At 52.2% G+C, this 24,299-nt stretch overlaps 1 protein-coding gene across 1 annotated transcript in view; it reads right to left on the minus strand.

Moving 5' to 3' along the window:
• ERGIC1 (endoplasmic reticulum-golgi intermediate compartment 1) overlaps positions 1-24,299 on the minus strand; it is a 110,967-nt gene that overhangs the window by 22,971 nt on the left and 63,697 nt on the right. The window contains exons 4-6 of the mRNA XM_081520520.1: positions 18,320-18,414; positions 14,093-14,217; positions 2,205-2,309 (exon numbers count right to left, since the gene is read on the minus strand). Of these exons, the coding sequence (XP_081376646.1) occupies positions 2,205-2,309; positions 14,093-14,217; positions 18,320-18,414 (325 nt within the window). The remainder of the gene's footprint in view (positions 1-2,204; positions 2,310-14,092; positions 14,218-18,319; positions 18,415-24,299) is intronic.

The raw sequence follows: 24,299 nt of genomic DNA on the forward strand, positions 1-24,299 counted from the left end.
CACAGGCAGCTGGGATGCTGCCCAGGCTCACAGATGGAGGGACCCGGGCCCTCCGCCTGCCTGTGGTTGGTCAGCTCCCGTCGCACTGGGCGGTGAGCACCCCACGTCTGTCTCCCCCATGGCCAAGGGAGTCCCTGTGGGCCGGCGGCATCGTGCCCTGCGGGGCCTGGTGCAGAGTGAGGGCACGGTGACAATGACAAAGGCCACAGCTCATTTCACTCTGAGCCAGGCAGCTGTTCAAGAGCTTCACGTGCATGAATTCATTTTATCTTCACTACAATTCTCTGAGGAAGGTACCATTATTGTTCCCATTTTACAGATGAGATCACTGAGGCTTGGCAAGAATAAATAATTTGTCCATGGTCATACAACTAGTAAGTGGTGAAGCCAGGATCTGAACCCTGCAAGGCAGGCAGGGGAACCGCCACAGAGCAGTCCCTTGAACAGAAAGATGGGAGCATGTGGGTGTGAAGCCTGTGTGAACTCGCCTTCAGGCAGGGTCCACAGCCCTAGGACAGGCTGTGCTTCCTCGAGTGTGTGGACAGCGAGTCTGGCCCAGAGAGACCGTGCCTGCTCTGCTCCAAAGCCTCACCTCCAAGAGGAAAACCTCTGGGGCTTCCAAAGAGCCTGGGAAGGCAGCGCTCGATCACCTGGGCAGGGCAAAGGCGTCCGGAAAGAAGCGGGAGCAGCGTGGAGGGAGAAGAAGTGAGGCAGAGCGCACGGGAGGTGGTCCATGGTGTGGCCCCGGGGCAGACTCTGGATTCAGAGCCGGGCTCTGCACCAGGCTGTACCCTCTCTGGGACAACATCTAGTATCTATCTCTGGGGCTGCTGAGAGGGTAAAAGAGGGTCGTGCTTGTGAAGGAAGGTGCTCAGCACACACAGAGAATTCAACAAGCCTCAGCATGTGTGGCACGAACGTGTGAGGGGGGCACGTGTGTGCTTGTGGATCTGTATGTAAGACATTCCAGTCTGGGTGCATGTGTGTGTCTCTGGTGGGGGAGCTGTGTATCTCTGGGTGGGGTGTGTGTGTGTGTGTGTGTGTGTGTGTGTCTGGGTGGTGTGTCTATGTATATCTCTGGGTGGTGTGTGTGTATCTCTGGGTGGTGTGTGTGTGTGTGTCTCCGGGTGGGGTGTGTGTCTCTGGAGGGGTGTGTGTGTATATCTCTGGGTGGTGTCTGTGTGTGTGTATATCTCTGGGTGGTGTGTGTATGTGTGTGTGTGTATCTCTGAATGGTGAGTATATGTGTGTGTTCAGGGATGACTGCTCTGGTTTGGGGGGGTGCTTACAGGAACGCTTGTACACCCAGCGTGTGTGTGTGCATAAGTGGTGTGTGTTCAGTGTGTGCTCTCAGGGTGCACGTACAAGCACATGTATGTCAGGGCACACCTTTTAGTGTGTGTCTGATGAGTGTGTCTGCTCATGTGAGCAGATGTGTGTGCACATGGGCATCATAATGGTGTGCATGTGTGCACACATCACTGTGCCTGGAGAGCACCAATGCAGCAACCTCACCCCCAAAACGGGATTCTCATCAAGCCAGACTTGGGGTCAGGAGCTGGGGTGGCTAGATCATCACCACTCCTGGAGCAGTTACGGCCCCTCCTAAGCCTCGACGCCCCCCTGTCCCACAGGGCAGAGCAGCCTTCCCCTTTAGCACTGCGGTGCCGGGGGTGGAGCAGAGATGGCAGGACAGCCGCCCTGCCCATGGCCGGCAGAGATCAGGCGGTCAGTGTCTGCCGTCCCGGGGAGGGAACCGTCAGGCCGGGCCTGCTGGACGTGGCCCTTTCCATCAACATCACAGGGACTCTCAGGACACTTCCTTCACGCCTCCTGAATGGACGCGGGCACTGCCACCACAGCGGACAGGGCCCTAGTCTCGAGGCCAACGCCCGCCGGGGGACCCAGCTCCCGGCTGTCAGATGCGGTGCCCCCCCTCCCGAGGCCAGCCTGGCACAGGGAAAGCACCAGCACTGGCGACTTGCCCATGAAAGTCAGGCCCTTCCCCAGGCCCAGCCTCAAGCTGAGGCTTGGAGGGCAGCATGCTGACGGAGCAGCCACGCTCGGAAGGCAGGCAGGGGGGACGTTTGATGGAGCAGAGGCCTGAAGGGCGTGACCCCTCTGGAGGGCCTCTCACGGTGCCCGAGGAGGACGGCAGAGGTGGTGATGCCCACCTGCACCCACTCCAACTGTGTCTCGCTCACCTGCAGCGTGTCCCCAAAGGAGAGCTTGTGGATGACATGGGTCATGTCCGGGTTCTGCGGCTGGGCTGTGGCACTGTGTGTGGACACGTGGAAGTTGCCCGGGACCTGGGGGAGAGATGGAGAGCTCAGGGGCTGGGTTGGCAGTCCCAGCGGGAGGGGTGCGGGGCCTCACCTGGGCTGGATCTGGATTTGTATCCCAGCTTGGCTATGTCCCAGCCATGGGACACGGCTCTCTCTTAGCCTCAGACTCCTCGTCTGTGGAAGGGGGTGTTAACAGTACCCACTGGAGAGGGCTGCCGGGCTGTGGGGTGGAGGAGGCATGTGAAGGGCCCGCTGAGTGCCTGGCAAAGGACCAAGGCTCAGAGAGGCAGCCGCCCGTCATCAACTCCCTGGCTGTTCCCACCTTGGGGGGTAGGCGTGCAGACTCGGGAAGCGTCCTCACACCCCAAACACCATCACTAGCCCGTCTACCCCATCATCGCAGACTGGGGGCCCCCCTTTCCCCTCTGGTGCTGGGCCCTGCAGAGCGCAGCCTGTGAGCGGTGCTGTGGGATGACTGTCTGCTCAGTGAGCAGCACCAGGGAGGCCGCCACGGAGCCTCCTGGGGCTTCCCCGCTCCCCGCTGCTCAGGCCACAGCCCTCGGTGTCATCCTGGGCCTGTCTTCCTCTCACACGGACGTCCCGCCCATCAGGAAATGCTGCCACCTCCACCCCCGAGATGCCCAGCGCCTGACCCCTCCAGCCTCCACTGCCTCCCTGGACTGGACACAGCGGCAGCGTCCCCACTGGCTTCCCGGCTGCCTCCTTTACTCCCCCGGGGCCTCCCCAATGGTGGCCAATGGGGACCTTGTGACCCTGCGTTTGGTCCCGTCGCACCTCTGCTCAGGACCCTCCGAGGCTTCCATCCTCGAGGGGAAGCCACATCCTCGCGTCCTCCTCTGCTTCCTCCCTCTGGTCACGCTGGCCTCCCTGCTGCCCCAGGGACAGGGCCAGTATAGTACCATCTTGGGCCTTTGTGCTGCGCCCCCTTCTGGAACCCTCTTCCACATGGCTCTCCCTCCGGCCTCTGCTCCGCGACCCCCCAGCACCGCATCCCTCAAGCCCCTGATGCTGCTAAAGCATCAGTATCGCCCGCCACCTTGCCCTCAACTTGTTCCCATCTGTGTCCCCCCATGAGAAGAGAAACCCTCCACCGGTGGGGTGTTTGCCTAACTTGACGCTGTATTCCCCAGACCTTGACCCAGAGAATGAATGAAAGAATGAATAAATGACATTAATCCTTAAAACAGCACTTTTGGCTTTGCCACCCGGTAACTCCTGAATATTCACTGGAAGGACTGATGCTGAAGCTGAAGCTCCAATACTTTGGCCACCTGGTGCAAAGAACCAACTCATTGGAAAAGACCCTGATGCTAGGAAAGATCGACGGCAGGAGGAGAAGGGGGCGACAGAGGATGAGATGGTTGGATGGCATCACCGACTCAATGGACATGAGTTTGAGCAAGCTCCGGGAGATGGTGAACGACAGGGAAGCCTGGCATGCTGCAGTCCATGGGGTCGCAAAGAGTTGGACACAACTGAGTGACTGAACAGCAACTTCTGTTTTACAGAAAAGGAAACCGAGGCTCAGAGCAGTGAAGAAACTTGCTATTGTCACACGTCAAAACTGGGGCCATTGACGTCAGCAGCCCTGGGCTGATGCCATGGTGGAGGCAGTCCTTCAGGAGGTGCCAGGCTCGGGGAGATGACCCAGATGAGAGCCTGGCCCTGGATGAGCCCTTGGCCTGCTGTGACACAGACTCAGAACAGAAAATGCGACTGCCTGACCCACACTGGTCCAGAGGGAAGCAAAGGCTGTGGGAATGATGAGGGAGGGCCCCCAACTCATCTGGGGGTGTTCTCAGGGAAAAAAAGAAGACCCTGTGCTAAGGCTCTGCAGATGAGTTAGGAACAAGGGGGAAAGGCATTTGGGTAGAGGGACCGGCATGAACAAGTGTGGAGGTCAGAAACTGCCTGGTCGGTGGGCATGGGTGAGGAACGAGAAGAGTTCGGTATTAATGAACCCACAGAGACCCGGGGGGAGTGGCTGCAGTAGGAAGTAAAGAGGCACAAGAGACAGGTAGGGCTGCTTAGAAAAGGCCCCAAACACCACCCTGAAAGACTCAGGGTTTATTTTATTCCAGCTCAACAAAAACTTAAAAAGCTGCACTGCAGGAAGGAATATGGCTTATGGCTTAGCATCCACCAGCCCACCAGCCCATCAAAGTCCGCTTATTTTTATAAGCACGCCTGGCTCCAGCATAAAGCTGTGGGCTTCCTGCAGCAATATTCCTGTCTTCACTGGGACTTGAGCTTTGGACTGACGGGAGACGTACCAGGCCAACAGAGCGTGGCCCGGCCTCAGTGAGTCACGGTCAAGTGTGCCCTGGGCTGCTCGGAGGAGGGGGCAACCTGCTGGGCCTGGCTGGGGGGGAACAGGACCAACAGCTCGGCAAGATCTCCCTGGGGGGACAGCACTGCCCACTTCAGGGGCCCAAGGGTAGGGCAGCAGCTGAGGGCCACACACAGGTTCTGGTCTGGGCTCACTTCCTAGCTGGAGGCCCTGGGCAAGGTCAGTACCCACCACCCTGTGCCTCAGTTTCTCCATCAGAAAAATGGGAATAATAACCACAAAGGGTTGTGGGAGGGTTAAATGAGATGAGGAATACAAAACTGATGGCAGGTGTTACTGGGTTGGCTTCCTGGCGTGAACACATTCGAGCCGAGAGCTGGAAGAGGGAAAAAGTGTATATGGGCGGGGTGGAAATCCTGCTGCATTCGAAAAGTAATTTAACCTTCATGTTTAGTTAAATAAATACTATCTAGATGTGAAAGTCGCTCAGCCGTGTCCGACTCTCTGTGACTCTATGGATGGTAGCCAGCCACGCTCCTCGGTTCATGGAATTCTCCAGGCGAGAATATTGGAATGGGTAGGCATTTCCTTCTCCAGGGGAGCTTCCCAACCCAGGGATCGAACCCAGGTCTCCTGCGTTGCAGGCAGATTCTTTGCTGTCTGAGCCACCAGGAAATATATTTTTCACTATGAAAAATGTCACGTGATAAAATTAGAACTGAAGTCCCATTGCCTGCCGCCCCCAGAAGTGAGGAACTGACAGCGTCTGGTGCACATCCTTCCGAGTTTCTCTGGGCAGTGACTTGGGGCCCCCTGTGGACAAGGCCGTGGGCAGAGATCAGAACTGGGCTTGGAGCCTGGGCCTCACGCGCCCAGGGTTAAGTGAGTCAAGGAGGCTGCCCAGAGAGGCTGTGACTCAGTGACCCACTCCCCCTCGGCACAGAATCCATCACAGGTGGCTGACTCACGCCAGCACACGCTGGGCTGAAGAAAGCAGAGACAACGCTTTTAGAGCTGTGACTTAGGAACCGACGTCAGTGTCTCTGATGGGCATTCAAAACATATAGACGGAGCCAGGCCCCCAAATGTCGGCCCATCCTGTCTTCCTCCTGGGGGGCTGGGTGATTAAGCAAGGAGTCCGCGCTGCTGGGGGCTGCTTGAAACATGAGAACTCTGGGATCTGGCTGACTTCCTGATGAATGGATAAGGGGGCCATGGGGCAAGTGTGAACCTGCTGCTGGGAGATATGGGGGGTGGGGGGGCTGTGGACCTCACCCGTCATCACAGCTGCCTTTCTTATGAGAGCACCCCTTGACTGAGCGCTCCAGGAAGGCACAAACCCTTAACCCTCCACAGGAGGCTGGCCTGAGCTGTGACCAAGATGCTGGCTGGAAGCCATGCCGATCAGGGGTGCGGGAGACAGAGCAGGGAGCCTGCTGCCAGGTGGCCTGGCTTCAGATCCTGGCTCCTGGCCCTTTAGCAGGTCACGTAATGCCCTGTGCCTGTTTCCTGCACTGCTGCAAGGACTAAATAAGTTAACAGTGGGAAAGGGCCAGGTGAGAACCCAATAAGCGGCAGCCAAGAGGTGAGGGCTGGTGTGACCCTGTTCTAGAATCCCAGCCCTCCTTGACCAGAAAAAACCCACTTCGTGGACGTCATCTCTGCATACTTTGTGAGCACACTGGCACTGGAGTGGTGGCAGGTACTAGCTGATGAGATCATGGACACCCCACCGACAGGAGATAAGGCCAGCTGGGGAAGGGCACCAAGACTTGTCCTGTCTCCACTGCGACATGCAATTTATAGATTTTAATTTGTTCACGTCTCACAACTTGTGAGGGCAGTATCACTATCCTCATCTTACAGACAAGGAAACTGAGGCTCAGAGAGGCTAAAATTGCCTAGGCTTTTAACCAGTGAACGTCGTTGCTAGGATTCTCGACCACAGGTCTGTCTGACCCCAAAGGGCAAGTTCTCGTTCAGCCAGAGCCAGCAAGAGACCCATCAGAGCCTGCTGAGGGGCGCCACCTGTAGCCTTGGGCATGGCTGCCAAGCTGGGGAGGGTGTGGTGCTGGGCTGTTTGCCAGGTGGTCCTCCTGTCTCTCCCGGGTGCTGAGTAAACGTGGTGCCCCCTGCTCACCACCTGGGGTGTCCGTATCTGTCTAACCCATGTGATCACACCCCTCGCCAGGGAGACCCCCACAAGAGGGAGGCGTGTGTGTGTTGTTTGTTCATCTTCAACCATCTTTCCGCCCCACAGATAGGCCTTCTCTGACTTGATCTCAGTGGGTCTCCTCCATCATAACACTCACTTCATTCTCTCCCCAGCTGCTTCATTAAAGTACACACTGGCTTGAGGGTTGACCTGTCACCCCATAACAGACCGTAAGTGCCACCGAGAGCAGGGGCCTTGGTCGCTTCTCTCGGCACTGCACCCCCGTGCCACACGTGCAGCCAGGCACACAGCAGGCACTCGAGAGCAGGATGCATGAATGAGTGAGCTGGGGGAGGGGGAAGCAATGGTCCAAAGAAGTTAGAGTGTGAAAAGGACTGGAGCAACATAAGGATCATGATGGGAGGGGCAGGGTGGGGGAAGGGGAGGGAGGGACCCGGTCAAGACCTGTGAGGGAGCAGCAGCTCTCCAGGCACAGAGCTCGGGCAGAGAGAGGGCACTGGAGGCAGAGCAAGAGCCTGGCCCACTGCTCATTCACCCAGCTCCCTGCACGGCGCCCACACTGGCCTTTCTCGTCTCCGAGGCCCGTCCTCCACTGTGGCCAGCATCCCAAGAACTCGGCTGTGCAGTGGTCCTGTTCTCTCCCATGTGGGGGGCTTTCCCTGCAGCACGTGGGTCAGTGGTTCACCCCATCCTTGCAGCACCAGCCTTCCTCTTTGATTATGTTCTCCTCCAGATTCCAGGGCCCACTCAGCCCTGGTTTCCTCCTACCTACCTGGTTGCTCCTTCTACCTTTCCTCCCCACTTCTAAACGCTGGTGGGCACCAGAAATCAGTCTGCAAACTGCATCCTTTTCAAGATCTTAGGTTCTTATATTTTTGGTGCCATAGACCCTTTGTCAGTCTTCTAACACCTACGTTTTAATTGCTTCAAATGTTTCAAATGCATCAAACATATAGAATCATAGAGTAAAGAAATAATATTTTCAACAGTAACAAAAATAGACCGAACTTTCGCACATGCCTCTTTATTAATGCAGCAAATAACAAGACCTGGTCGCAGGCCAACTAATGACTGTAATTTCAAAATTGTGATGAGTGTAAACAGCATCTCAAACTGATCTGTGACAATTTTAATGTGATATATGTATTGCAATTTCTATTGGTGACAAGGTCATGGGTGCTGCTAATGCTACTATGGCTTATTGCCTACATCCAGCATAGAAGAGAGTGTTGAATCAGAGTTTAGCACTTATAAAAATAAACATGTCATTTTTTTTCTCCCATCCAGGTTCACAGACTCCTTGAACTTGATCTGCATTCCTAGGGCGTCTGTGGACCCCAGGTTTAGAACACTCTACACCTCTCCCTAGGTAATCTAGCTTAGACCAACGATTCTCAAACATGAGTGGCATCAGGACTCCCTGGAGGGCTTGCTACAACACAGATTCAGTAGGTCTGATGTGGGGCCTGAGAATCTGCATTCCTGACAGGTTCTGGGTGATGCTACTGCTCTTGCTGGGGGGCCCATTTTATTTATTTATTGACATATAGTTGATTAACAATGTTGTATTAATTTATGCTGCATAGCAAAGTGACTCAGTTATACATATATACATTCTTTTTCATGTTCTTTTCCATTATGGTTTAATCACAGGATATTGAATATAGTTCCGTGTGCTATACAGTAGGACCTTGCTGTTTATCCATTCTACCTGTAATAGTTCTCAATGGCTAATCCTAAACGCCCGGTCCACTCCTCCCCCTCCCTCCCTGCCCCTTGTCTTATGTCTGTGAGTCTGCTTCTGTTTTGTAGGTAAGTTTGGGTCATATTTTAGATTCCGCATATAAGTGATATCATACACTATTTGTCTTTCTCTTTCTGACTTACTTCACTTAGTATGATAACCATCTGGGTCCATCCATGTTGTTGTAACTTGGAGATGGGGTCCATCCCAACTTTGAGGGGCACAGACATAGACCTACGACAGCCAACATCATCTGTTTACAGATGACTCCCACATTTATATCTCCAGCCCAGAGCTCTCTAATGAACTCCAGAAGCACCCCCTCAACTTCCAATTTAATATCTCCAGTGAGAATCCTAAAGGGCATGTGTCCAGAATTGATGGACTGAGTCCCAGCCCCCACTCCCACAGAATCCATTCTTTTCCATGCTTCCATATACAGAAAATGGGATCGCCTGGTTGTCGAGACAAAAGCCCAAGAGGTTTCTTTGATTCCACTCTCGCCCTCACCACCCACAACCAGTTGATCAGTAGGTCTTGTTGACTGCACCTCCCTAGTCCAGACCCTTCTCTCCAATACCACTGCCACAAGCATCGCCTGTGACCTCTGCTCTTGGCCCCCTCCAGTCTACCTCCATGTAGATGCCCAAGTGATCTTTCTAAAGGTCTGCTGTCCAGGAGAACATTCCCTGATGATGGAAATGTTTCATATCTGCACTAATATGGTAGCCACCAGCCACGTGTGGCTATGGAGTGCTTGCAATGTGGCAAGTGAGACTGGGGGACTGAATTTTACTCAATTTAAAAAAAGTTAACTTAAATGGAGCTGTAGGCTACTGTACTGGATAGTACAATTCTAAGGCATAAATCAACTGCACTGCTTTCCTGCTTAAGACCTTCAAATGGGTCCCATCACACGCACCATAAATCCAAGTCACAGGGCACAGCCAAGACCCTGTGTGGTAGCTGATCTACAAAGGGACCCCTGAGCCACACCTCCCAGCAGCCACACCTTTGAGTATTTCTCCCAGCCCCTCCGTATTTCCACGGCAGAACCTGGGCTGGCAGCTAACTCCCATTAACCCATAAAATGTGGCAGAAGTGATAGTCTCTGCTTTAGCATTTAAGGAGACCTGAGCTGTGATACCAGAAATCCACATGGAGAGACTGCATGGGGAGAGAGACCGGTCCGATCATGCCCAGCATCTGGGCTGCGCCTCCCAGTCATCCAGCCGGGACCGCAGGAAGGAGGGCACGCTAAGGGGGGCTTTAGCTCCAGGTTGCTGTTTCCAACGAGACTCAGGCTCAGTGCGACTTTTAAAAGCCAGAAATCTGAACAACCATTGACAGGAGGATGCTAGAATCCACCAAAAATAGGTACCCCATGTCCAAAGACAAAGAAGCAGCTGCAACAAGATGGGAGGAGGGGGTGCAATCATGATAAAGTCAAATCGGTAGGAGACTCAGAATGTGGAGAACAATAATACCAAAGGAGTTCTTGCACTGTTGTGAAGGTTCTGAGCCTCATGTCAGGCTTCCTGATCTGGGAATCTGCAAAGGGACTGGGAATCCCCAGGGAGTTTGACTCTGAAGCCAGTGGGATTTGATTACAGGATTTCCACAGGACTGGGGAAAACAAAGACTCCAGTCTTAGAGAGCACAAACAAAATCTTCTGTGCGCCAAGACCCAGGGTAAAGGAGCAGTGACCTCACAGGAGGCTGAACCAGACCTAACTGCTAGCGTTGGAGGGTCTCCTGTGGAGGGGTGGGTCGGCAATGGCTCGCCAAGGGGACAGCGGCACTGGCAGCAGCAGTCCTGGATGGGGTCCCTTGGCGTAGATCCTCTCGGAGGTCGCCATTAACCCTACCATAGAGCCTGTGCCTCAGGCCAACCAACAGCAAGGGAGAGCAACCCCACCCATCAGCAGATAACTGAATTAAAGTTTTACTGAGCATCGCCCTGCCCACCAGAGCAAGACCCAGTTTTTCTCACCACCAGTTCCTCCCATCAAAAAGCTTATACAAGCCTGTTAGCCTCATCTACCAGAGGGCAGACGGAAGCGAGAAGAACCACAATCCCGTAGAGGCTGGAAACAAAACCACGTGACAGAATGTAAACCAGGATGAAAAAGCAAAGGGTTTTGTACCAAATGAAGGGATAAGATAAAACCCCAGAAAAACAACCAAATGAAGTAAAGATATACAACCTTCCAGAAAAAGAATTCAGAATAATGATAGTGAAGATGATCCAGGATCTTGAAAAAAGAATGGAGGCAAAGATTAAGAAGATGCAAGAAATGTTTACCAAAGACCAAGAAGAACTCAAGAACAAACAAACAGAGATGAACAATATACTGGAAGGAATCAACAGCAGAATAACTGAGGCACAAGAATGGATGAGTGACCTGGAGAACAGAATGGTGAAAATCACTGCCACAGAACAGAATATATAAAAAAGAACGAAAAAAAAAAAAAATGAAGACAGCCAAAGAGACGTCTGGAACAACATTAAAAGGATCAATATTTGCATTATAGGGATCCTAGGAGGAGAATAAACAGAGCAAGGACCTGAGAAAATATCTGAAGAAATAACAGCTGAAAACTTCCCTAACATGGGAAAGCAAATAGTCAACCAAGTCCAGGAAGCAGAGGGTTCCAGGCAGGGTAAACCCAAGGAGGAACACACAGCAATCAAAAAGGACGACAGAGACCAAGATAAAATATTAAAAGCAATAAGTGAAAAACAACAAATAACATACAAGGGAACTCCCACCAGGCTATCAGCTGATTTCTCAACAGAAACCCAACAAGCCAGAAGGGAATGGCATGGTATATTTAGAGTGATGAAAGGGAAAAACCTACAACCAAGAAGACTCTACCCAACAAGACTCTTGTTCAGATTTGATGGAGAAATCAAAAACTTCAGACAAGCAAAAGTTAAGAGAATTCAGCACCAAAAAAACAGCTTTACAACAAATACTAAAGGAACTTCTCTAGGCAGGAAACACAAGGGAAGAAAAAGACCTACACAAAATAAACCCAAAACAATTAAGAAAATGATAATAGAATCATACGTATCGACAATTACCTTAACTGTAAATGGATTTCGTGTACCAACCAAAATCACAGACTGGCTGAGTGGATGAGAACATGCTCATGTATGCACTTCCACTTGCCACTTCATGCAACGTACCCTCCCAATTGGATGACATTATTTTATATTGTTAGGTTGATCGTGTTCCCATCATGGCTTGCAATCGTAATTATCTTTTGTTTTTTGTCTGGGTATTGATTGTGAAAACTGATAAACATCTTTTACTATTGTGATTACATAACTATCATTCACTCATTACCATTTGTATCATGATTGGTCAACAGAAAATAATAGAATTCTATATCACTAAAACTACCACTTAATAGAAAAACCTGCAGTCTACTTTTTAAAATCCAGATGCATAACAGGATTATCTTGAAATTTTTTGAAAAACACAAATGCCCAGGTACTGCTAGCCTTCTCCAAAGCTCCAGATGCATTTCTGATGAACAGCCATGTTTAAAAACAACTGGACTAAATGAAAACATCATGTTGTACACTTAAATATATACAATTTAAATTTGTTAATTATTCCTCAATAAAGCTGGAAAAAAGATAAATGTAAAAATACACATATATACAGAGAATATAGATTAGAAAGATTTAAGAAACATTAACCAAAACCAAAGGCAAGGCAATGCATGAACCTTGTCATAATTGTTTTGAACGTATCACAGAAAAATACTTTTTTTTTAGAAAACTGGAGGAATTTGGACACCAAGTGGATGTTTTGATAAGAGATTATTTTTTAGGCATGATGATGGCATTGGGACTATGCTAAAAAGAATACTTAGTTTTAGTCACATTGAAGTATTTACACAAATACTGAATTATTTACAGATATAATGATACAATTAATGTCTCCATTAAATAATCTAGAGTGAGTGAGTTGGAGAGTGGAGGAGGTATGGACAAAACAAGATTGACCAGATGTTGACAGTTCTTAAAGCGGGATGATGGGAATGTGTGTATGGGGGTTATAGTCCTCCTTCCCCTTTTCTATATTTGAAATTTTTTAATAATAAAAACTTTATTAAAAAAATAAAATAAAAGCCAGAGATCTGGAAGCCCAGTCTTTGATATTGGCTGTGATGGATCTGAATGCTGTTACGGGGCAAATGTAACTTGTTTTGGGGCTGGGTGTGGTCAGTGAGTTTGCAACCTCTGATTGAGATGGCAGGAAGAAGGGCATCTGAGCAGAGGCTACAGGAGCGCAGGCAGAAACCAGTGGCTCAACCACTTCCCTGGTGGTCCAGTGGTTAAGAACCCACTTTCCAATGCAGGGGACTTGGGTTTGATCCCTGGTCAGGGAACTAAGATCCCACATGCTTCGGGGCAACCAAGCCAATGCACTGTAACTACTGAGCCGTTGCACTCTGGAGCCCATGCACTCTGCAGCCTCTGCAGGCCCGTGCAACTAGAGAGCCTGCACCGCTGGAGAAGTCTGTGTGCCACTGTGAAGACACAGCACAATGTTAAAAAAAAAAACAGCCAGTGGCCCAGTCTGTCTGGGACTGGGGAGGAGAGCTGGGGGACATGGAGACAGCTGTGCAACCTTGGCTGAGATATTTAACCTCTCTGGGTCTCAGTTTCCTCATGTGTAAAGAGGTGCTACCTCATAGTTGTTGCTCCACCGCAATAACACATCAAAAGCCCAGAAGAGTGCTGGCCGCCTCCAGGGTTCCCCAGCTTTCCCCAATGCACCCTGTTGACACCTTTAACTTAGGATCTGAAGTTCCTGGTTTTAGTGACAGAACAACATCGATACCTGAATAGCCCTTTGGAGCTGACCAGGTATTTTCAAGCCCATCCACTCTCACTCCTCCCTGCTTTACTCCTCATCACAGCACCTACCACCCACTGAAATGCTTCCTAGTTTGCACACTGTCTGCCCTCCTCCAGTAGAACAGAAGCCCCGCCAGTGCAGGAAGACTGCCCACCTAGTCCACGCACTGCCCAGAGCTGACAGCCCACCCCGGAACACAGCAGGTGCTCCATGAAAATGTTCTGAATGAATGAATGTGTAATGGCTCACTTAATCATCACAAAGACTTTGTGGAGTGAATGGTGTCATATTATTATTATCATCACATCCTCAGCCCAAAGATTTAAAAACTGAGGTTAAGATGGCTCGAGTGACCTGGAGACCTTTGCTTGGCCAAGAGAGGGTAGGGCAAGGATGCATACTCGGGCTCAGGGCTGCCAATCCCACCGTCTTCTCACCACCCACTCCTGCCACGCTGGGGAGAAGAGTAGCTCTTTCCTCAACCGGCCAGCTGGGGCTCCAAACCTCAGGGAACTTGAAACTCCCACTCAAGATTCTCACTAAGAACTGCCAGGTACCTAGACGCTGGTCCTGAGCTTGCCAGGGGCCTGGGGAGGGAGGGCGAGTGGTTGCACAGCTCCACCATCGTTTCCAGGGAGGAAGGAGACTGTGGGAATGGGGACCAGGCGAAGAGGGGAACAGGCAGGGTCTCCATACCTTGTTGATGCTGAACTGCCCCTCGAAGCGGCACCCCACCCCATTGTTCAGCGGGATCTTCATCGAGTTGTCAATGTGCCCCACTTCATGCCTGCCCATCTCATCCTGGATGTCGAGCCCGACCACTGCAGGGGGCAAGGAGAGAAGAGTCACAAACACCCAGAGAAACAGGGATGCCCTCATGCATCCACTGGATGGCCAGGCAGGGCCCCCAGCCATCCAGGAGCTCACAGTCTAGAGTCACAGAGAGGAGGAGAAAGGGATGGCTGGAGCCAGAGTGAGACAGCACACAGCGTTCCTGTCCCCTGCCACTACCACCGCCAACTAGAGGGTCGGGGGAAGCAGCAGCCAAGGGGTCCAGGCGTGGAGAACTGCAGGGTGCAGGGGTGAGGACTCTGCTAGCTTGAAGGCTGCAGCCAGGCAGTGGAGGGCAGGCTTAGAAGGTGTCTTAATCCTGGTCTGGCCTTTTACCAGCTTGCGACCTTGGCTAAGGCACTTAACCTCTCATGTCTTGGTTTCCTTCCCTGTAAATGGGGAGTGGAGGGGTAGGGATAATAATTAAAGCTTCCTTGGAGAATGACAAGGATCAGATAATTAATATGTGTTAAAAATGCTTACAGTGGGGCCTACTGCTCAGTAGGTGGCAAGCACCTAACAGACGTCAGCACTTACTCCATCTCAGACAGTCTCTGGGTCCCCTGGGCATCATTCAGGCTCAAGCAGTCATTCATTCACAGTTCACACCTTCACTTACCCAGGGCCTGTTCCTGCCCTCTAGGAGCATGGACACTTTTCTGAGTTCCTCAGTGCAGTTAAAGGGGAAAACTGGGGCCTGGAGTCCTGGTCCTGTCTCCAATGTGACTCTCCATCACCTACTATGACTCAGCTTCCCAACCTGCAAAATGGGCAGGCTCAGGCCAACTGTATTACCTGAGATGGTCTAAGTAGCAAGCGAGGGATCCCTGTAAACTATGGAGATACAGAGATTGCCTTGATAGGAAAGTTAAGAAAGCAGGTTGTGATACAGAGAAAGAGCAGCTGGAAGCAATTTTCAGTGAGCCAACTGTAAAAAGGAAAAATAGGAAGAACCCTGTATTCCTCAATGGGGGACGGAAGGACAAGAGGGCCCATCCATAAAAGGGAGTGTGATGCGCTATTAAAAATGATGCTCCTGGGTCTGTAGTATGTGGGACATGCTGATGTCATAATGTTCGGATTAAAGGAAACGCAAGCAGGTCTCCGTTTGACTCAGCAGTTTCACCCCCGGGGAGCTCATCCCCCAGACGCACAGGCATTGAGACATGATGCAAGGCTCCAGGCAACCTGGTTTGAAATCATGACGATGGGAGGCAACCCAACTGCCCACCAACAGGGGACTGGTCAATGGCATAGCCCCCTCCAGGACACTGTGCAGCGGGTGCAAGGAATGAGCTTAGCCAATATGTGGGGAGAGACAGCCTCAGCTCTGGGGCTGTTCCATCCTGTCTGGGGTTCCTGGCTCTGCCCCTACTGGCCACGGCACCTCGAGCAAGTTAGCTAACCTCTCTATGCCGCCGTTGCTTGCTCTATCCTCGGCTTCTGACAATTAAAAAAAGTTAAAACAGAACTGACTATGGGCTGGACCCTCTTCCAAGTGCCTTTTCCATGAAAGGACACCCTCTGAACATCCCTGCGGGGAAGATATTATCATCAGACCCACCTTATCCTGGGGGACACTGAGGCACAGAGAGGTTAAGTAACTTGCCTGAGATCTCACAGCTAAGAAGCAATGGCGCTTAGATGGAAACCCACAGAGTCTGGATGCAGGCTCTGGCCACTCTGCCAAAACACCTCTCATTCCAGTGCACTCACAAAACCAAGGGATCTGGGGCAGGGCCCGGCCCCGAGTCAGGGCTGAATCAATGGCAGCTGTGCTTATTATTCTACCAATATTATGAATAATATAAGAAGAGCCCCAAGATATAAATGGAAAAAACAAGAAATCTCAGAAAGGTCCCCTGTAGCTTGGTCCCAATTATGTTAAAAAAAAAAAACCCCACCACTAAACATGACCTATGTCTGCAGACAGACAGACAGACACATGGGGTGGGAGGAGGGGTCCCAGCTGCTGACAGAAGATTCCTCCAGGCGGCTGGCATGTGGGATAACTTACTTCTTTTACTTTTTTTAAATGTTATTTCTGTATTTTGAACTCATATTTTTTTTTAAAGTTTCCCTGTATTAGTTGTGTAACAGAAAAATATTATTTCTAAAAGCAGGATATGAGATTGCACAGGCAGCATGACCTCAGCCATGTTTAGAAGCACAGGGAATGGAAGGCCAACGGGATGGAGCGGCGTCAAATGTCAACTGATGTTGTCATCGGGGGTGGAATTATGGGCGATTTCTTCTCTCTCTGCTGCTCTGGATTTTCCAAAGGCACAATGATGAGCATGCATTTTTTTTTTTTCTATAATAAAAATCTGAAGTTTCTTAAAGGAAAGTCTGAGTGTGGGGCTCTGGTGGGGTGGGGAGGGCCCCGTGGGTCGGCAAACCAGCAGCTTGAGGTCACTCAGCCCCTCCTGGGCTGGAACCCAGCCTAGAACCACCTCTCCTCCCACCCCTGCCCTGCTGGTCCCAGTCCTCGGCCTAAGAATTTCCTTGTTCCAGAGACATGGCCAACTCCTGAATGAGAAGCTGCCAGACCAAGTATTTTTCTGAGAGAAAGAGAAAACATAAAAATATAACCAACCCATTTCAACAGGTTCCCTGGCTCGGGGCCCACTGTGGATTCAACACTGTGATGTAATTCTCACCAAAAGCAATAACAGGGCTGAATCTCTCCCTATCTCTGCTGCAGACCCACCCAATGGTCTGCCCTTCAGGAGGAAGGGAGTGAGTGGGAGGAGGAGAGTCTGCATGGGGTCAGCGCCAGGCTGAGGCAGAGGGGCAGCTGGAAGCCCAGCCTGCTCATGAACAAATCTAGGAACCAGCTCCTCAGAGCTTTCAACAACAAGCCAGAGACAGCACTATGCTGGGCTTCGCTGGGGGACCAGTGGTAAAGGATTCACCTGCCAATACAGGGGACACGGGTTCAGTCCCTGGTCTGGGAGGATCCCACATGTCAAGGGACAGTTAAAGCCCGTGCAGAGCCCAGGGCCCCAACTACTGAGCCTGTGCGCCTAGAGCCTGTGCTCTAAAACGGGAGAAGCCACACCAATGAGAAGCCGTGCAACGCAGCTAGAAAGCCCCACTGGCCACAAGCAGATGGAACTCGCATGCAGCAATGAAGATCCAGCACAGCATAAATAAAGAGTTTTTCTTTTAAAGAAATAGCACTATGCCTATTTTACAGTTGACAAAATGAGGCTTGGAGGGGTCACCTTAGCCAGGGCCACACCGTTTCAGCAAGCAAAGGAGCTAGAATCTGATCCCTAAACCAGAATTCCAAAGAGCTTTGTTTTATACAAGTAATTCATTCTTCTTGGTTTTGAAACAAATTTTTTAAAAAAGTGCTCACTTTGGCAGCGCATATACTAAAAAAAACAAAAACAAACAAAAGCCCCCCCGACAGGCACATAAAGGAGTGCAAAGTAAAAGGGGATGTTTCCCATGGCTAACAACTCTGCGCTCACCCTGTTCTAGCTGACTCCTCCTGGGTAGTTGGAGGTCTCTATGCCTTGGATTGCCTGGGAGGTTACGTGGCCTCCGGCCCTCCCCGCACACCACTCTGTAGCCATCAGCCAAGGACATGGATAACAACAGGCTAGCCCCCTTGCTACCAGGCAACAAACCATGATGTCATTCACACGCCGCAGCTCCCCATGGGATCAGGCTGCAATCAGACGTCAGCTGAACACACACCTCTGCCTGTCATCTCACCTCCCTCTTGCGCTTACAGGTTCCTCCTGGGAGCCCTCTCTCACTAAATCACTTATGAAACATCTAGGCTTTACTTCTTGGGAACTTGACCTCACAGACACCCTACCCCTACCTCAACCTGGCTACGCTCTAGAGGCAAATTGTTGGCAGGTTCTTAAATGCAGTTTTTTAACTCCCGAAAACCTCCAAGTGCGTGCACGTGGTGTGACATCCTCTCCACTAACAATAGGGAGGGAGAGATTCCTGCTGCTCGTTGTTTGCAGCTTGCCATCCACCTAATGTCCTAACTTATCCCACCATTTCTGCACACACAGCACTGTCTAAGGCGGTGTCTTGCCGGAGCAGAAGGGTGCTAGGGATACTCACATTCGCAGTGCAGATTGGGGAGACTGATGTTCAGGCTGACGTCAATTTTGCCCCCGCTGTCCTTGTCCGGGTCATCGACATACAGCTCGTTCACGCTGAGGGAGACAAGTATGGGAGCCTTGATGAGATGGGGGAACTCATCCTGGCTGCAGGGGACAGTCGGGGACACCTCACTTGGTGACCACGGCTCTGATAACCTGGACTCCCAGCTGGGGGAAGCCTGGGCCTGCCGGGGCACAGGGGAGCCGGGCTCCCATCTCCATATGTGGTTGTGGCTTAGTTGCGAAGTCGTGTCCAACTCTTGTGACCCCGTGGATCGGAACCCACCAGGCTCCTCTGTCCATGGGGGTTTCCAGGCAAGAATATTGGAACGGATTGCCATTTCCTTCTCCAGGGGATTTTCCTGACACAGGCACCGAACCCGGGTCTCCTGTGCTTCAGGCAGTCTCCTGCATTGCAGGTGGATTCTTTACCAAGAGAACCACCTTGGGAATTACAGCCCATCTCCATGGCATTCTCCAAATTCGGGCCTCACCACTCAGACGGAGGGCAGGGGGACTGGACAGAGTGGTGGAAAGAGCATGGCTTTCGGAGTCAGACAATTCATTTTCCACTTGTGATCCTACCACTTCCCTATGGAACTCAGGTAGGTAACTTCACCTCCGTGAACCCATCGATTAAACGGGGGTACCCCCACCCACTGTTCGTGGGGTGTTCTGAACACTTAAATGCAGAATCAGACCGCATCAGGGATCAGGGACTGACACTGACAGGCACACATGTCCTGACTACCTCCTCTTTGAGCTCCCCTGACCCTCTCAAGCTGGGGAGTCTCTGGGTACTCACCCTCTTCCCGGCTCTCACAAGGCCCTGGGCCAGGCACCACGTCCAAGACGTGACTAACACACATATCCCTTTCCTGTGGCTGCTGTTACAAACTATCACAAACCTAATGGGTTAAAACAACACCATCTATTCTCTTATACTTTCAGAGGTCAGAAGTCTGAGATGGGTCTGTGGGGCTGCACTCCTTCCGGGGAGAATCCGTTTCCAGCTTCCAGAGGCCTCGGCTCCTGGCTCCTCCCTCCACCTTCTGTGCCAGCCGCAGGGAAGCTGCTCTTCTCTCTGATCTCCTATGTCCATCTTGTGAGGACTCTTGTGATTCCACCCACCTGAGGACCCAGGATCATCTCCCGTCTCCAGACCCTTGACATAATCACATCTGCAAAGTTCTGTCTACCTTTGTAAGGTAACATACATGCTGCTTTCGGGGACAGGGACCTGGGTGTCTGGGTGGGGTCGGGGAGGCACAGTGTGGGGCAGGTGGCTCCATGGACAGCTAGGCCACCTTGCTGTCAGGGAAAACAGTACCACATTGGGGCCTGCTAGCAAGATGCTAAGTGTTCAGTGTGTGCTGACCTATTTGATCACCAACTGTTCTTTTATTAAAAAATATTTACTTATTGATTTGGCTGTGCCAAGTCTTAGGTGCAGCACTCGGATATTTGATCTCTGTTGCAGCAGGGGGGGATCTTTAGCTGTGGCATGAGAATCTTAGTTGCGGCATGTGGGATCTAGTTCCCTGACCAGGTATTGAACCTGGGCGCCCTGCACTGGAAGCGTGAAGTCTTAGCCACTGAACCCTTAAGGAAAATCCTTCAACAGATACTTTTTGAGCATGTACTACCTGTCAAGCACTAGAGAGAGTGAGGAATCAGATAGACAAGGTCCCTGCATTCATTTACAACATTTGCTCCTTGGAAGAAAAGCTATGACAACCTAGACAGCATATTAAAAAGTCAATTTGCCAACAAAAGCCCATATAGTCAAAGCTATGATTTTTCCAGTAATCGTGTACAGTCGGGAGAGTTGGACCATAAAAAAGGCTGAGAGCTGAAGAACTGATGCTTTCGAACTGTGGTGCTGGAGAATACTCTTGGGAGTTCCTTGGACAGCAAGGAGATCAAACCAGTCAATCCTAAAGGAAATCAATCCTGAATATTCATTGGAAGGACTGATGCTGAAGCTCCAATACTTTGGCCACCTGATGTGAAGAACTGACTCATTAAAAAAGACCCTGATGCTGGGAAAGATTGAGAACAGGAGGAGAAGGGGACGACAGAGGATGAGATGGCTGGATGGCATAGTTGGATGGCATCACCAACTCAATGGACATGAGTTTGAACAAATTCTGGGAGACAGTGAAGGACAGACTGGCATGCTGCAGTCTGTGGGGTCGCAAAGAGTCAGACACGACTTAGTAACTGAAGAACCAACAACTGCCTTCCCTGAGCTGAGACACCGTTTGCCTCTTAAATAAACATGTCACCCCAACTATGATGACTGCTTTGATGGAAAGCTTCGGGGTGCTGTGGGAGGGACTCACGGGGTGATGGCCCCTGGGGAGAGTGAGCTGGGAAGGTGTCTGAGGAGATGAGAGATGAGATCTGAAGGATGAGGAGGCTGTCCTGGCAAAGAGGGAGAGAGAGTCATTGGGACAGCCTGTGCAGGAACCTGGAAGCAGGGAAGGCAGGGGTCGTTTGGGGAAATGGATGAAGGTTGCCATGGCTGTAAAGCAAAGGGAAATGGGTGTGATGCAGTCAGAGGAGGGGCAGAGGCCAGGTTAGGCGGGCACGAGGCTACATGAGGCCTTCAGACTGGATCCCAAGCACAGCAGTGTGGTCTGGCTGGCACTTTGATAGGATCCCTCGGGCAGATCTGAGGATGGCCCAGGGGGTCCCTCTGCACCAGAGAGACCCGGGAGGCTGCTGTTGTGGTTGGAGGTGGCAGCCTGGACCCAGCATCCAGGAAGATGGAGAGGAGGGAGAGACGCAGGGTACAGGGCGTGGAGCAGCCAGGACTCGCCAATGGACAGGGCGTGGGGGTGGGTGGAGGGGGGTGTGTTAGCAGATGGCCATGTTTCTTTCTGAAACCACGTGCTAGGCTGGGAGCCCCTGAGAGAAGGAGCCCAGGACTACCGGGGAAGGAAAAATACCAAGTTCCACAGGGCCGTGCCGAGCTCAAGGTGACTCGGAGATATCCTCGAGGAGGTGCTGAGTGGACACCAGGCGGCTGCGGCTGAAGCCCACCTCTGATTCCAGGTCACTCCCCACGGAGAGACAGCACCGATTCTAGGGACCAGCCTAAAGGACAGAGCTTGAGGCAGCCAGGCTGTCGTTATTTTAAACATAAGTCAGGCCTTGCGGGTCCTGTCCACAGGCTGTAACATAAAGGACTGTCGGCTCCAAACAACTGGACTCTGAAGAGAGCCTTGTGAATGATGACTTTGGGAAAGAAGAGTCAGGCTGGGGCAAAGGCACTTCATTTTTACTAAGAGCCTGTATTTGTGTCCCTAGCTCCTAGTGCAATGGCGCTGATGCTCAATTAACAAGAAAAGGTAGGCTCGGAAAGATACCTGGGGCCTGTTTCCTTGGGGGTCACAAGGATGTGCTCAGAGATGAGAGAGCAACAGGCCTGGCTTAGCCTTCAGACAGCTGGGCCTCCAGCCCATTAAGCCAGGAAAGGCCCAAACAGGTCTACACACGTTCATGTTATCCCATCTGCTCCATCACACCGCCTCCCCTCCCTCTCGTCCTCAGCATCCAGGGTCAAGGGAGGAACTGAAGGAGGCCTGGCCCTCTGAAGCCACCGGGTGTGAGAGAGGGGGCAGGGCCCGGGCGTGGCCCACAGAAGCGATCAGGAGGAATAAGTGAGCCAGAGGCAGGGGGGCGATGATCAGGACCACAGGCGGCTACGCTGGAGGAAGACTAACTTGTGCATAGCCAAATGTTCCTTCTCAAGCCTTCAGTGCCCCATTTCTACCATTCGCAGCCCCACAGGGTTGCTGAGTAATAAGGTCGCTGGGTCATCAACAGAACGTCACGGAGGGACAGCCCCCCGCTTCCCTTCCCAGCTGTGTAAGACTCTGCCTTGAAGCTACACCCAGCTCCCACCTGGGAGGCGGGGCCCCTGCACGTCGCTGAGGGACTGTGGGATGATGTCACCACTGGCAATCCTCCGGAGGTGACCTCAGCACAGAGCACGGTGCAGCCCAGGTGTGGCCGCCAAGGTGAGCTCACCCCCGAGGCTCCGGGAGGCCTCTCCCAGGGGTTGAAGTGCCGCCCCTGGACAAAGGGGCCGAAGGACTGGGGAGCCAGTGGGAGACTCACTGGCCCGGGAGCTTGGGGCCAGCCTGGTTACATACGGCTGGGACTGGCTGCTCTCAGGCGCCTTCCTGAAGGGCCCAGGGCTGCAGGATAAACACGGTTCAATCACCTGTCCGCCCGCCCGATGAGGTCAATATAGCCGCCTTCCACATCCAGGGAGAATGTTCCAAGGACCCTGGCCTCCTGCCACTCCCTGCCAGTGCCATAGGCCTGCCCCCAGCACCACTCACGGGCGCCTGCCAAGCCAAGCTAACTGCTACAGGCCGGACTGGTTCTGACAGGCAAACCGAGGCTAGAAATAAGCCCACTGTATGTTACACACGTACCTTCAGAAAAAGGAGAGAGGAAAAAGGAAAGGGAAGGAAGAAAAGGAGCCAAACAGGGCCGGCGGTCCCAGCGACTTGGAGGCGTGTGCGAGGGTCCGTGTGAAGCTGCTCTGGGCCAGGGCTGTGTGTCACTCCTCTGCGTCTGGGGGGCTAGCACAGAGCACAGGTCCTGCTGGGGACAAAGGCTGCGTGGCGGACCTCCAGGCTCCTGGGGTTCAGATCCAAGCTCCGCCACCCATGGGCTGGCTGACCTTCCACAAGGGGCTTTCCCTTCTTCACCCACTGCTTTCCCATGACGGAGAACGGAGACACAACCTTAGAAAATCATACACGCCCCGTGAAAGTCCACTACGCTTACTGTTATTATCATAATGTTGACTGAGTTCAAAGTCCCAGGGACCACGCCAGTATCCACTTCACAGCCTTGTCGTGAGGAATAAACGTGTGTGCAAGACGTGTGGCAGCCCCTGGTACATTCTGCGGTGCTCGGCCGCTCAGTCGGGTCCGACTCTAAGACCCCACGGACTGTAACCCGCCAGGCTCCCCCGTCCATGAAATTTTCCAGACAAGAATACCAGAGTGGGTTGCCATGCCCTAGCCCCAGGGATCTTCCCGACCCAGGGATCTAACCCACATCTCCTACACTGGCAGGTGGATTCTTTACCACTGAGCCACCTGGGAAGCCTGGTATATTCTAAGGCCCGCACAAAAGCTGGCCTTGCTAATCCAAGGAGATGTCCCAGTTCTGGGTACCCAGCTGGTGCCAGGCACTATGCTGGGGCCTTTCACACATGCTAGCTCATTTAATACTCACGGTACACCAGCGATTAATAGGGGTTACTATTCTCTTTTCACAAGGATGAAACTGGGCTCAGAGGAAGACAGATAAAAGACTGGCCAAGATCACACAGCTGGGAAACCACAGAGGCAGAATCTGGAGCTGGAGCCCCTGGTGCCCAGAGCCATGCTCTTTCCACCGCATTCCACCGGATGGACAGGATCAATGAAAGATCAAGAGGCAGGTGGCTCCCAAGGAGGCCTGTGATGCAGGGGCCACCATCTTTCTGATGAACTCCAGACGCCCAGCTCACCTCATCCCACCCCTGGCCCAAGTACCTACAGGGCATGGAGGTGTAAGGGGTCCACTCCCTTTGTGCCCCTCCCTTTGTCATCTCTACCCTTCACCCCTTGGTGGGCTGCAACATCAGCTCCCTGCCCCCAGCCCCCACCCCAGACAAGGGCTCCTGGAACCGGAAGCAGAAAGCATGCTCACAACCTCTGTTGGGGTGAGGCACATTCCAGGTGGGGGACGCCAGACAGCATGGGGGTCAGTGAGCAGCGGCCACGTAGGCAGAGAGGAAGAGAGGGATTGGGGAGGTATGGGCAGGGGAGGGTAGGTGGAATGTAACAGAGGGCCTTGAAATTCTAGGCTGAGGCGTGAGTCCGATGACATCTACGGAAAACAATTTTATTTGCTTTTAGAAGAGT

Source organism: Giraffa tippelskirchi, chromosome 8, assembly GCF_054371585.1.
Source record: "Giraffa tippelskirchi isolate mGirTip1 chromosome 8, T2T-mGirTip1v1.2.pri, whole genome shotgun sequence".
NCBI lineage: Eukaryota > Metazoa > Chordata > Mammalia > Artiodactyla > Giraffidae > Giraffa > Giraffa tippelskirchi.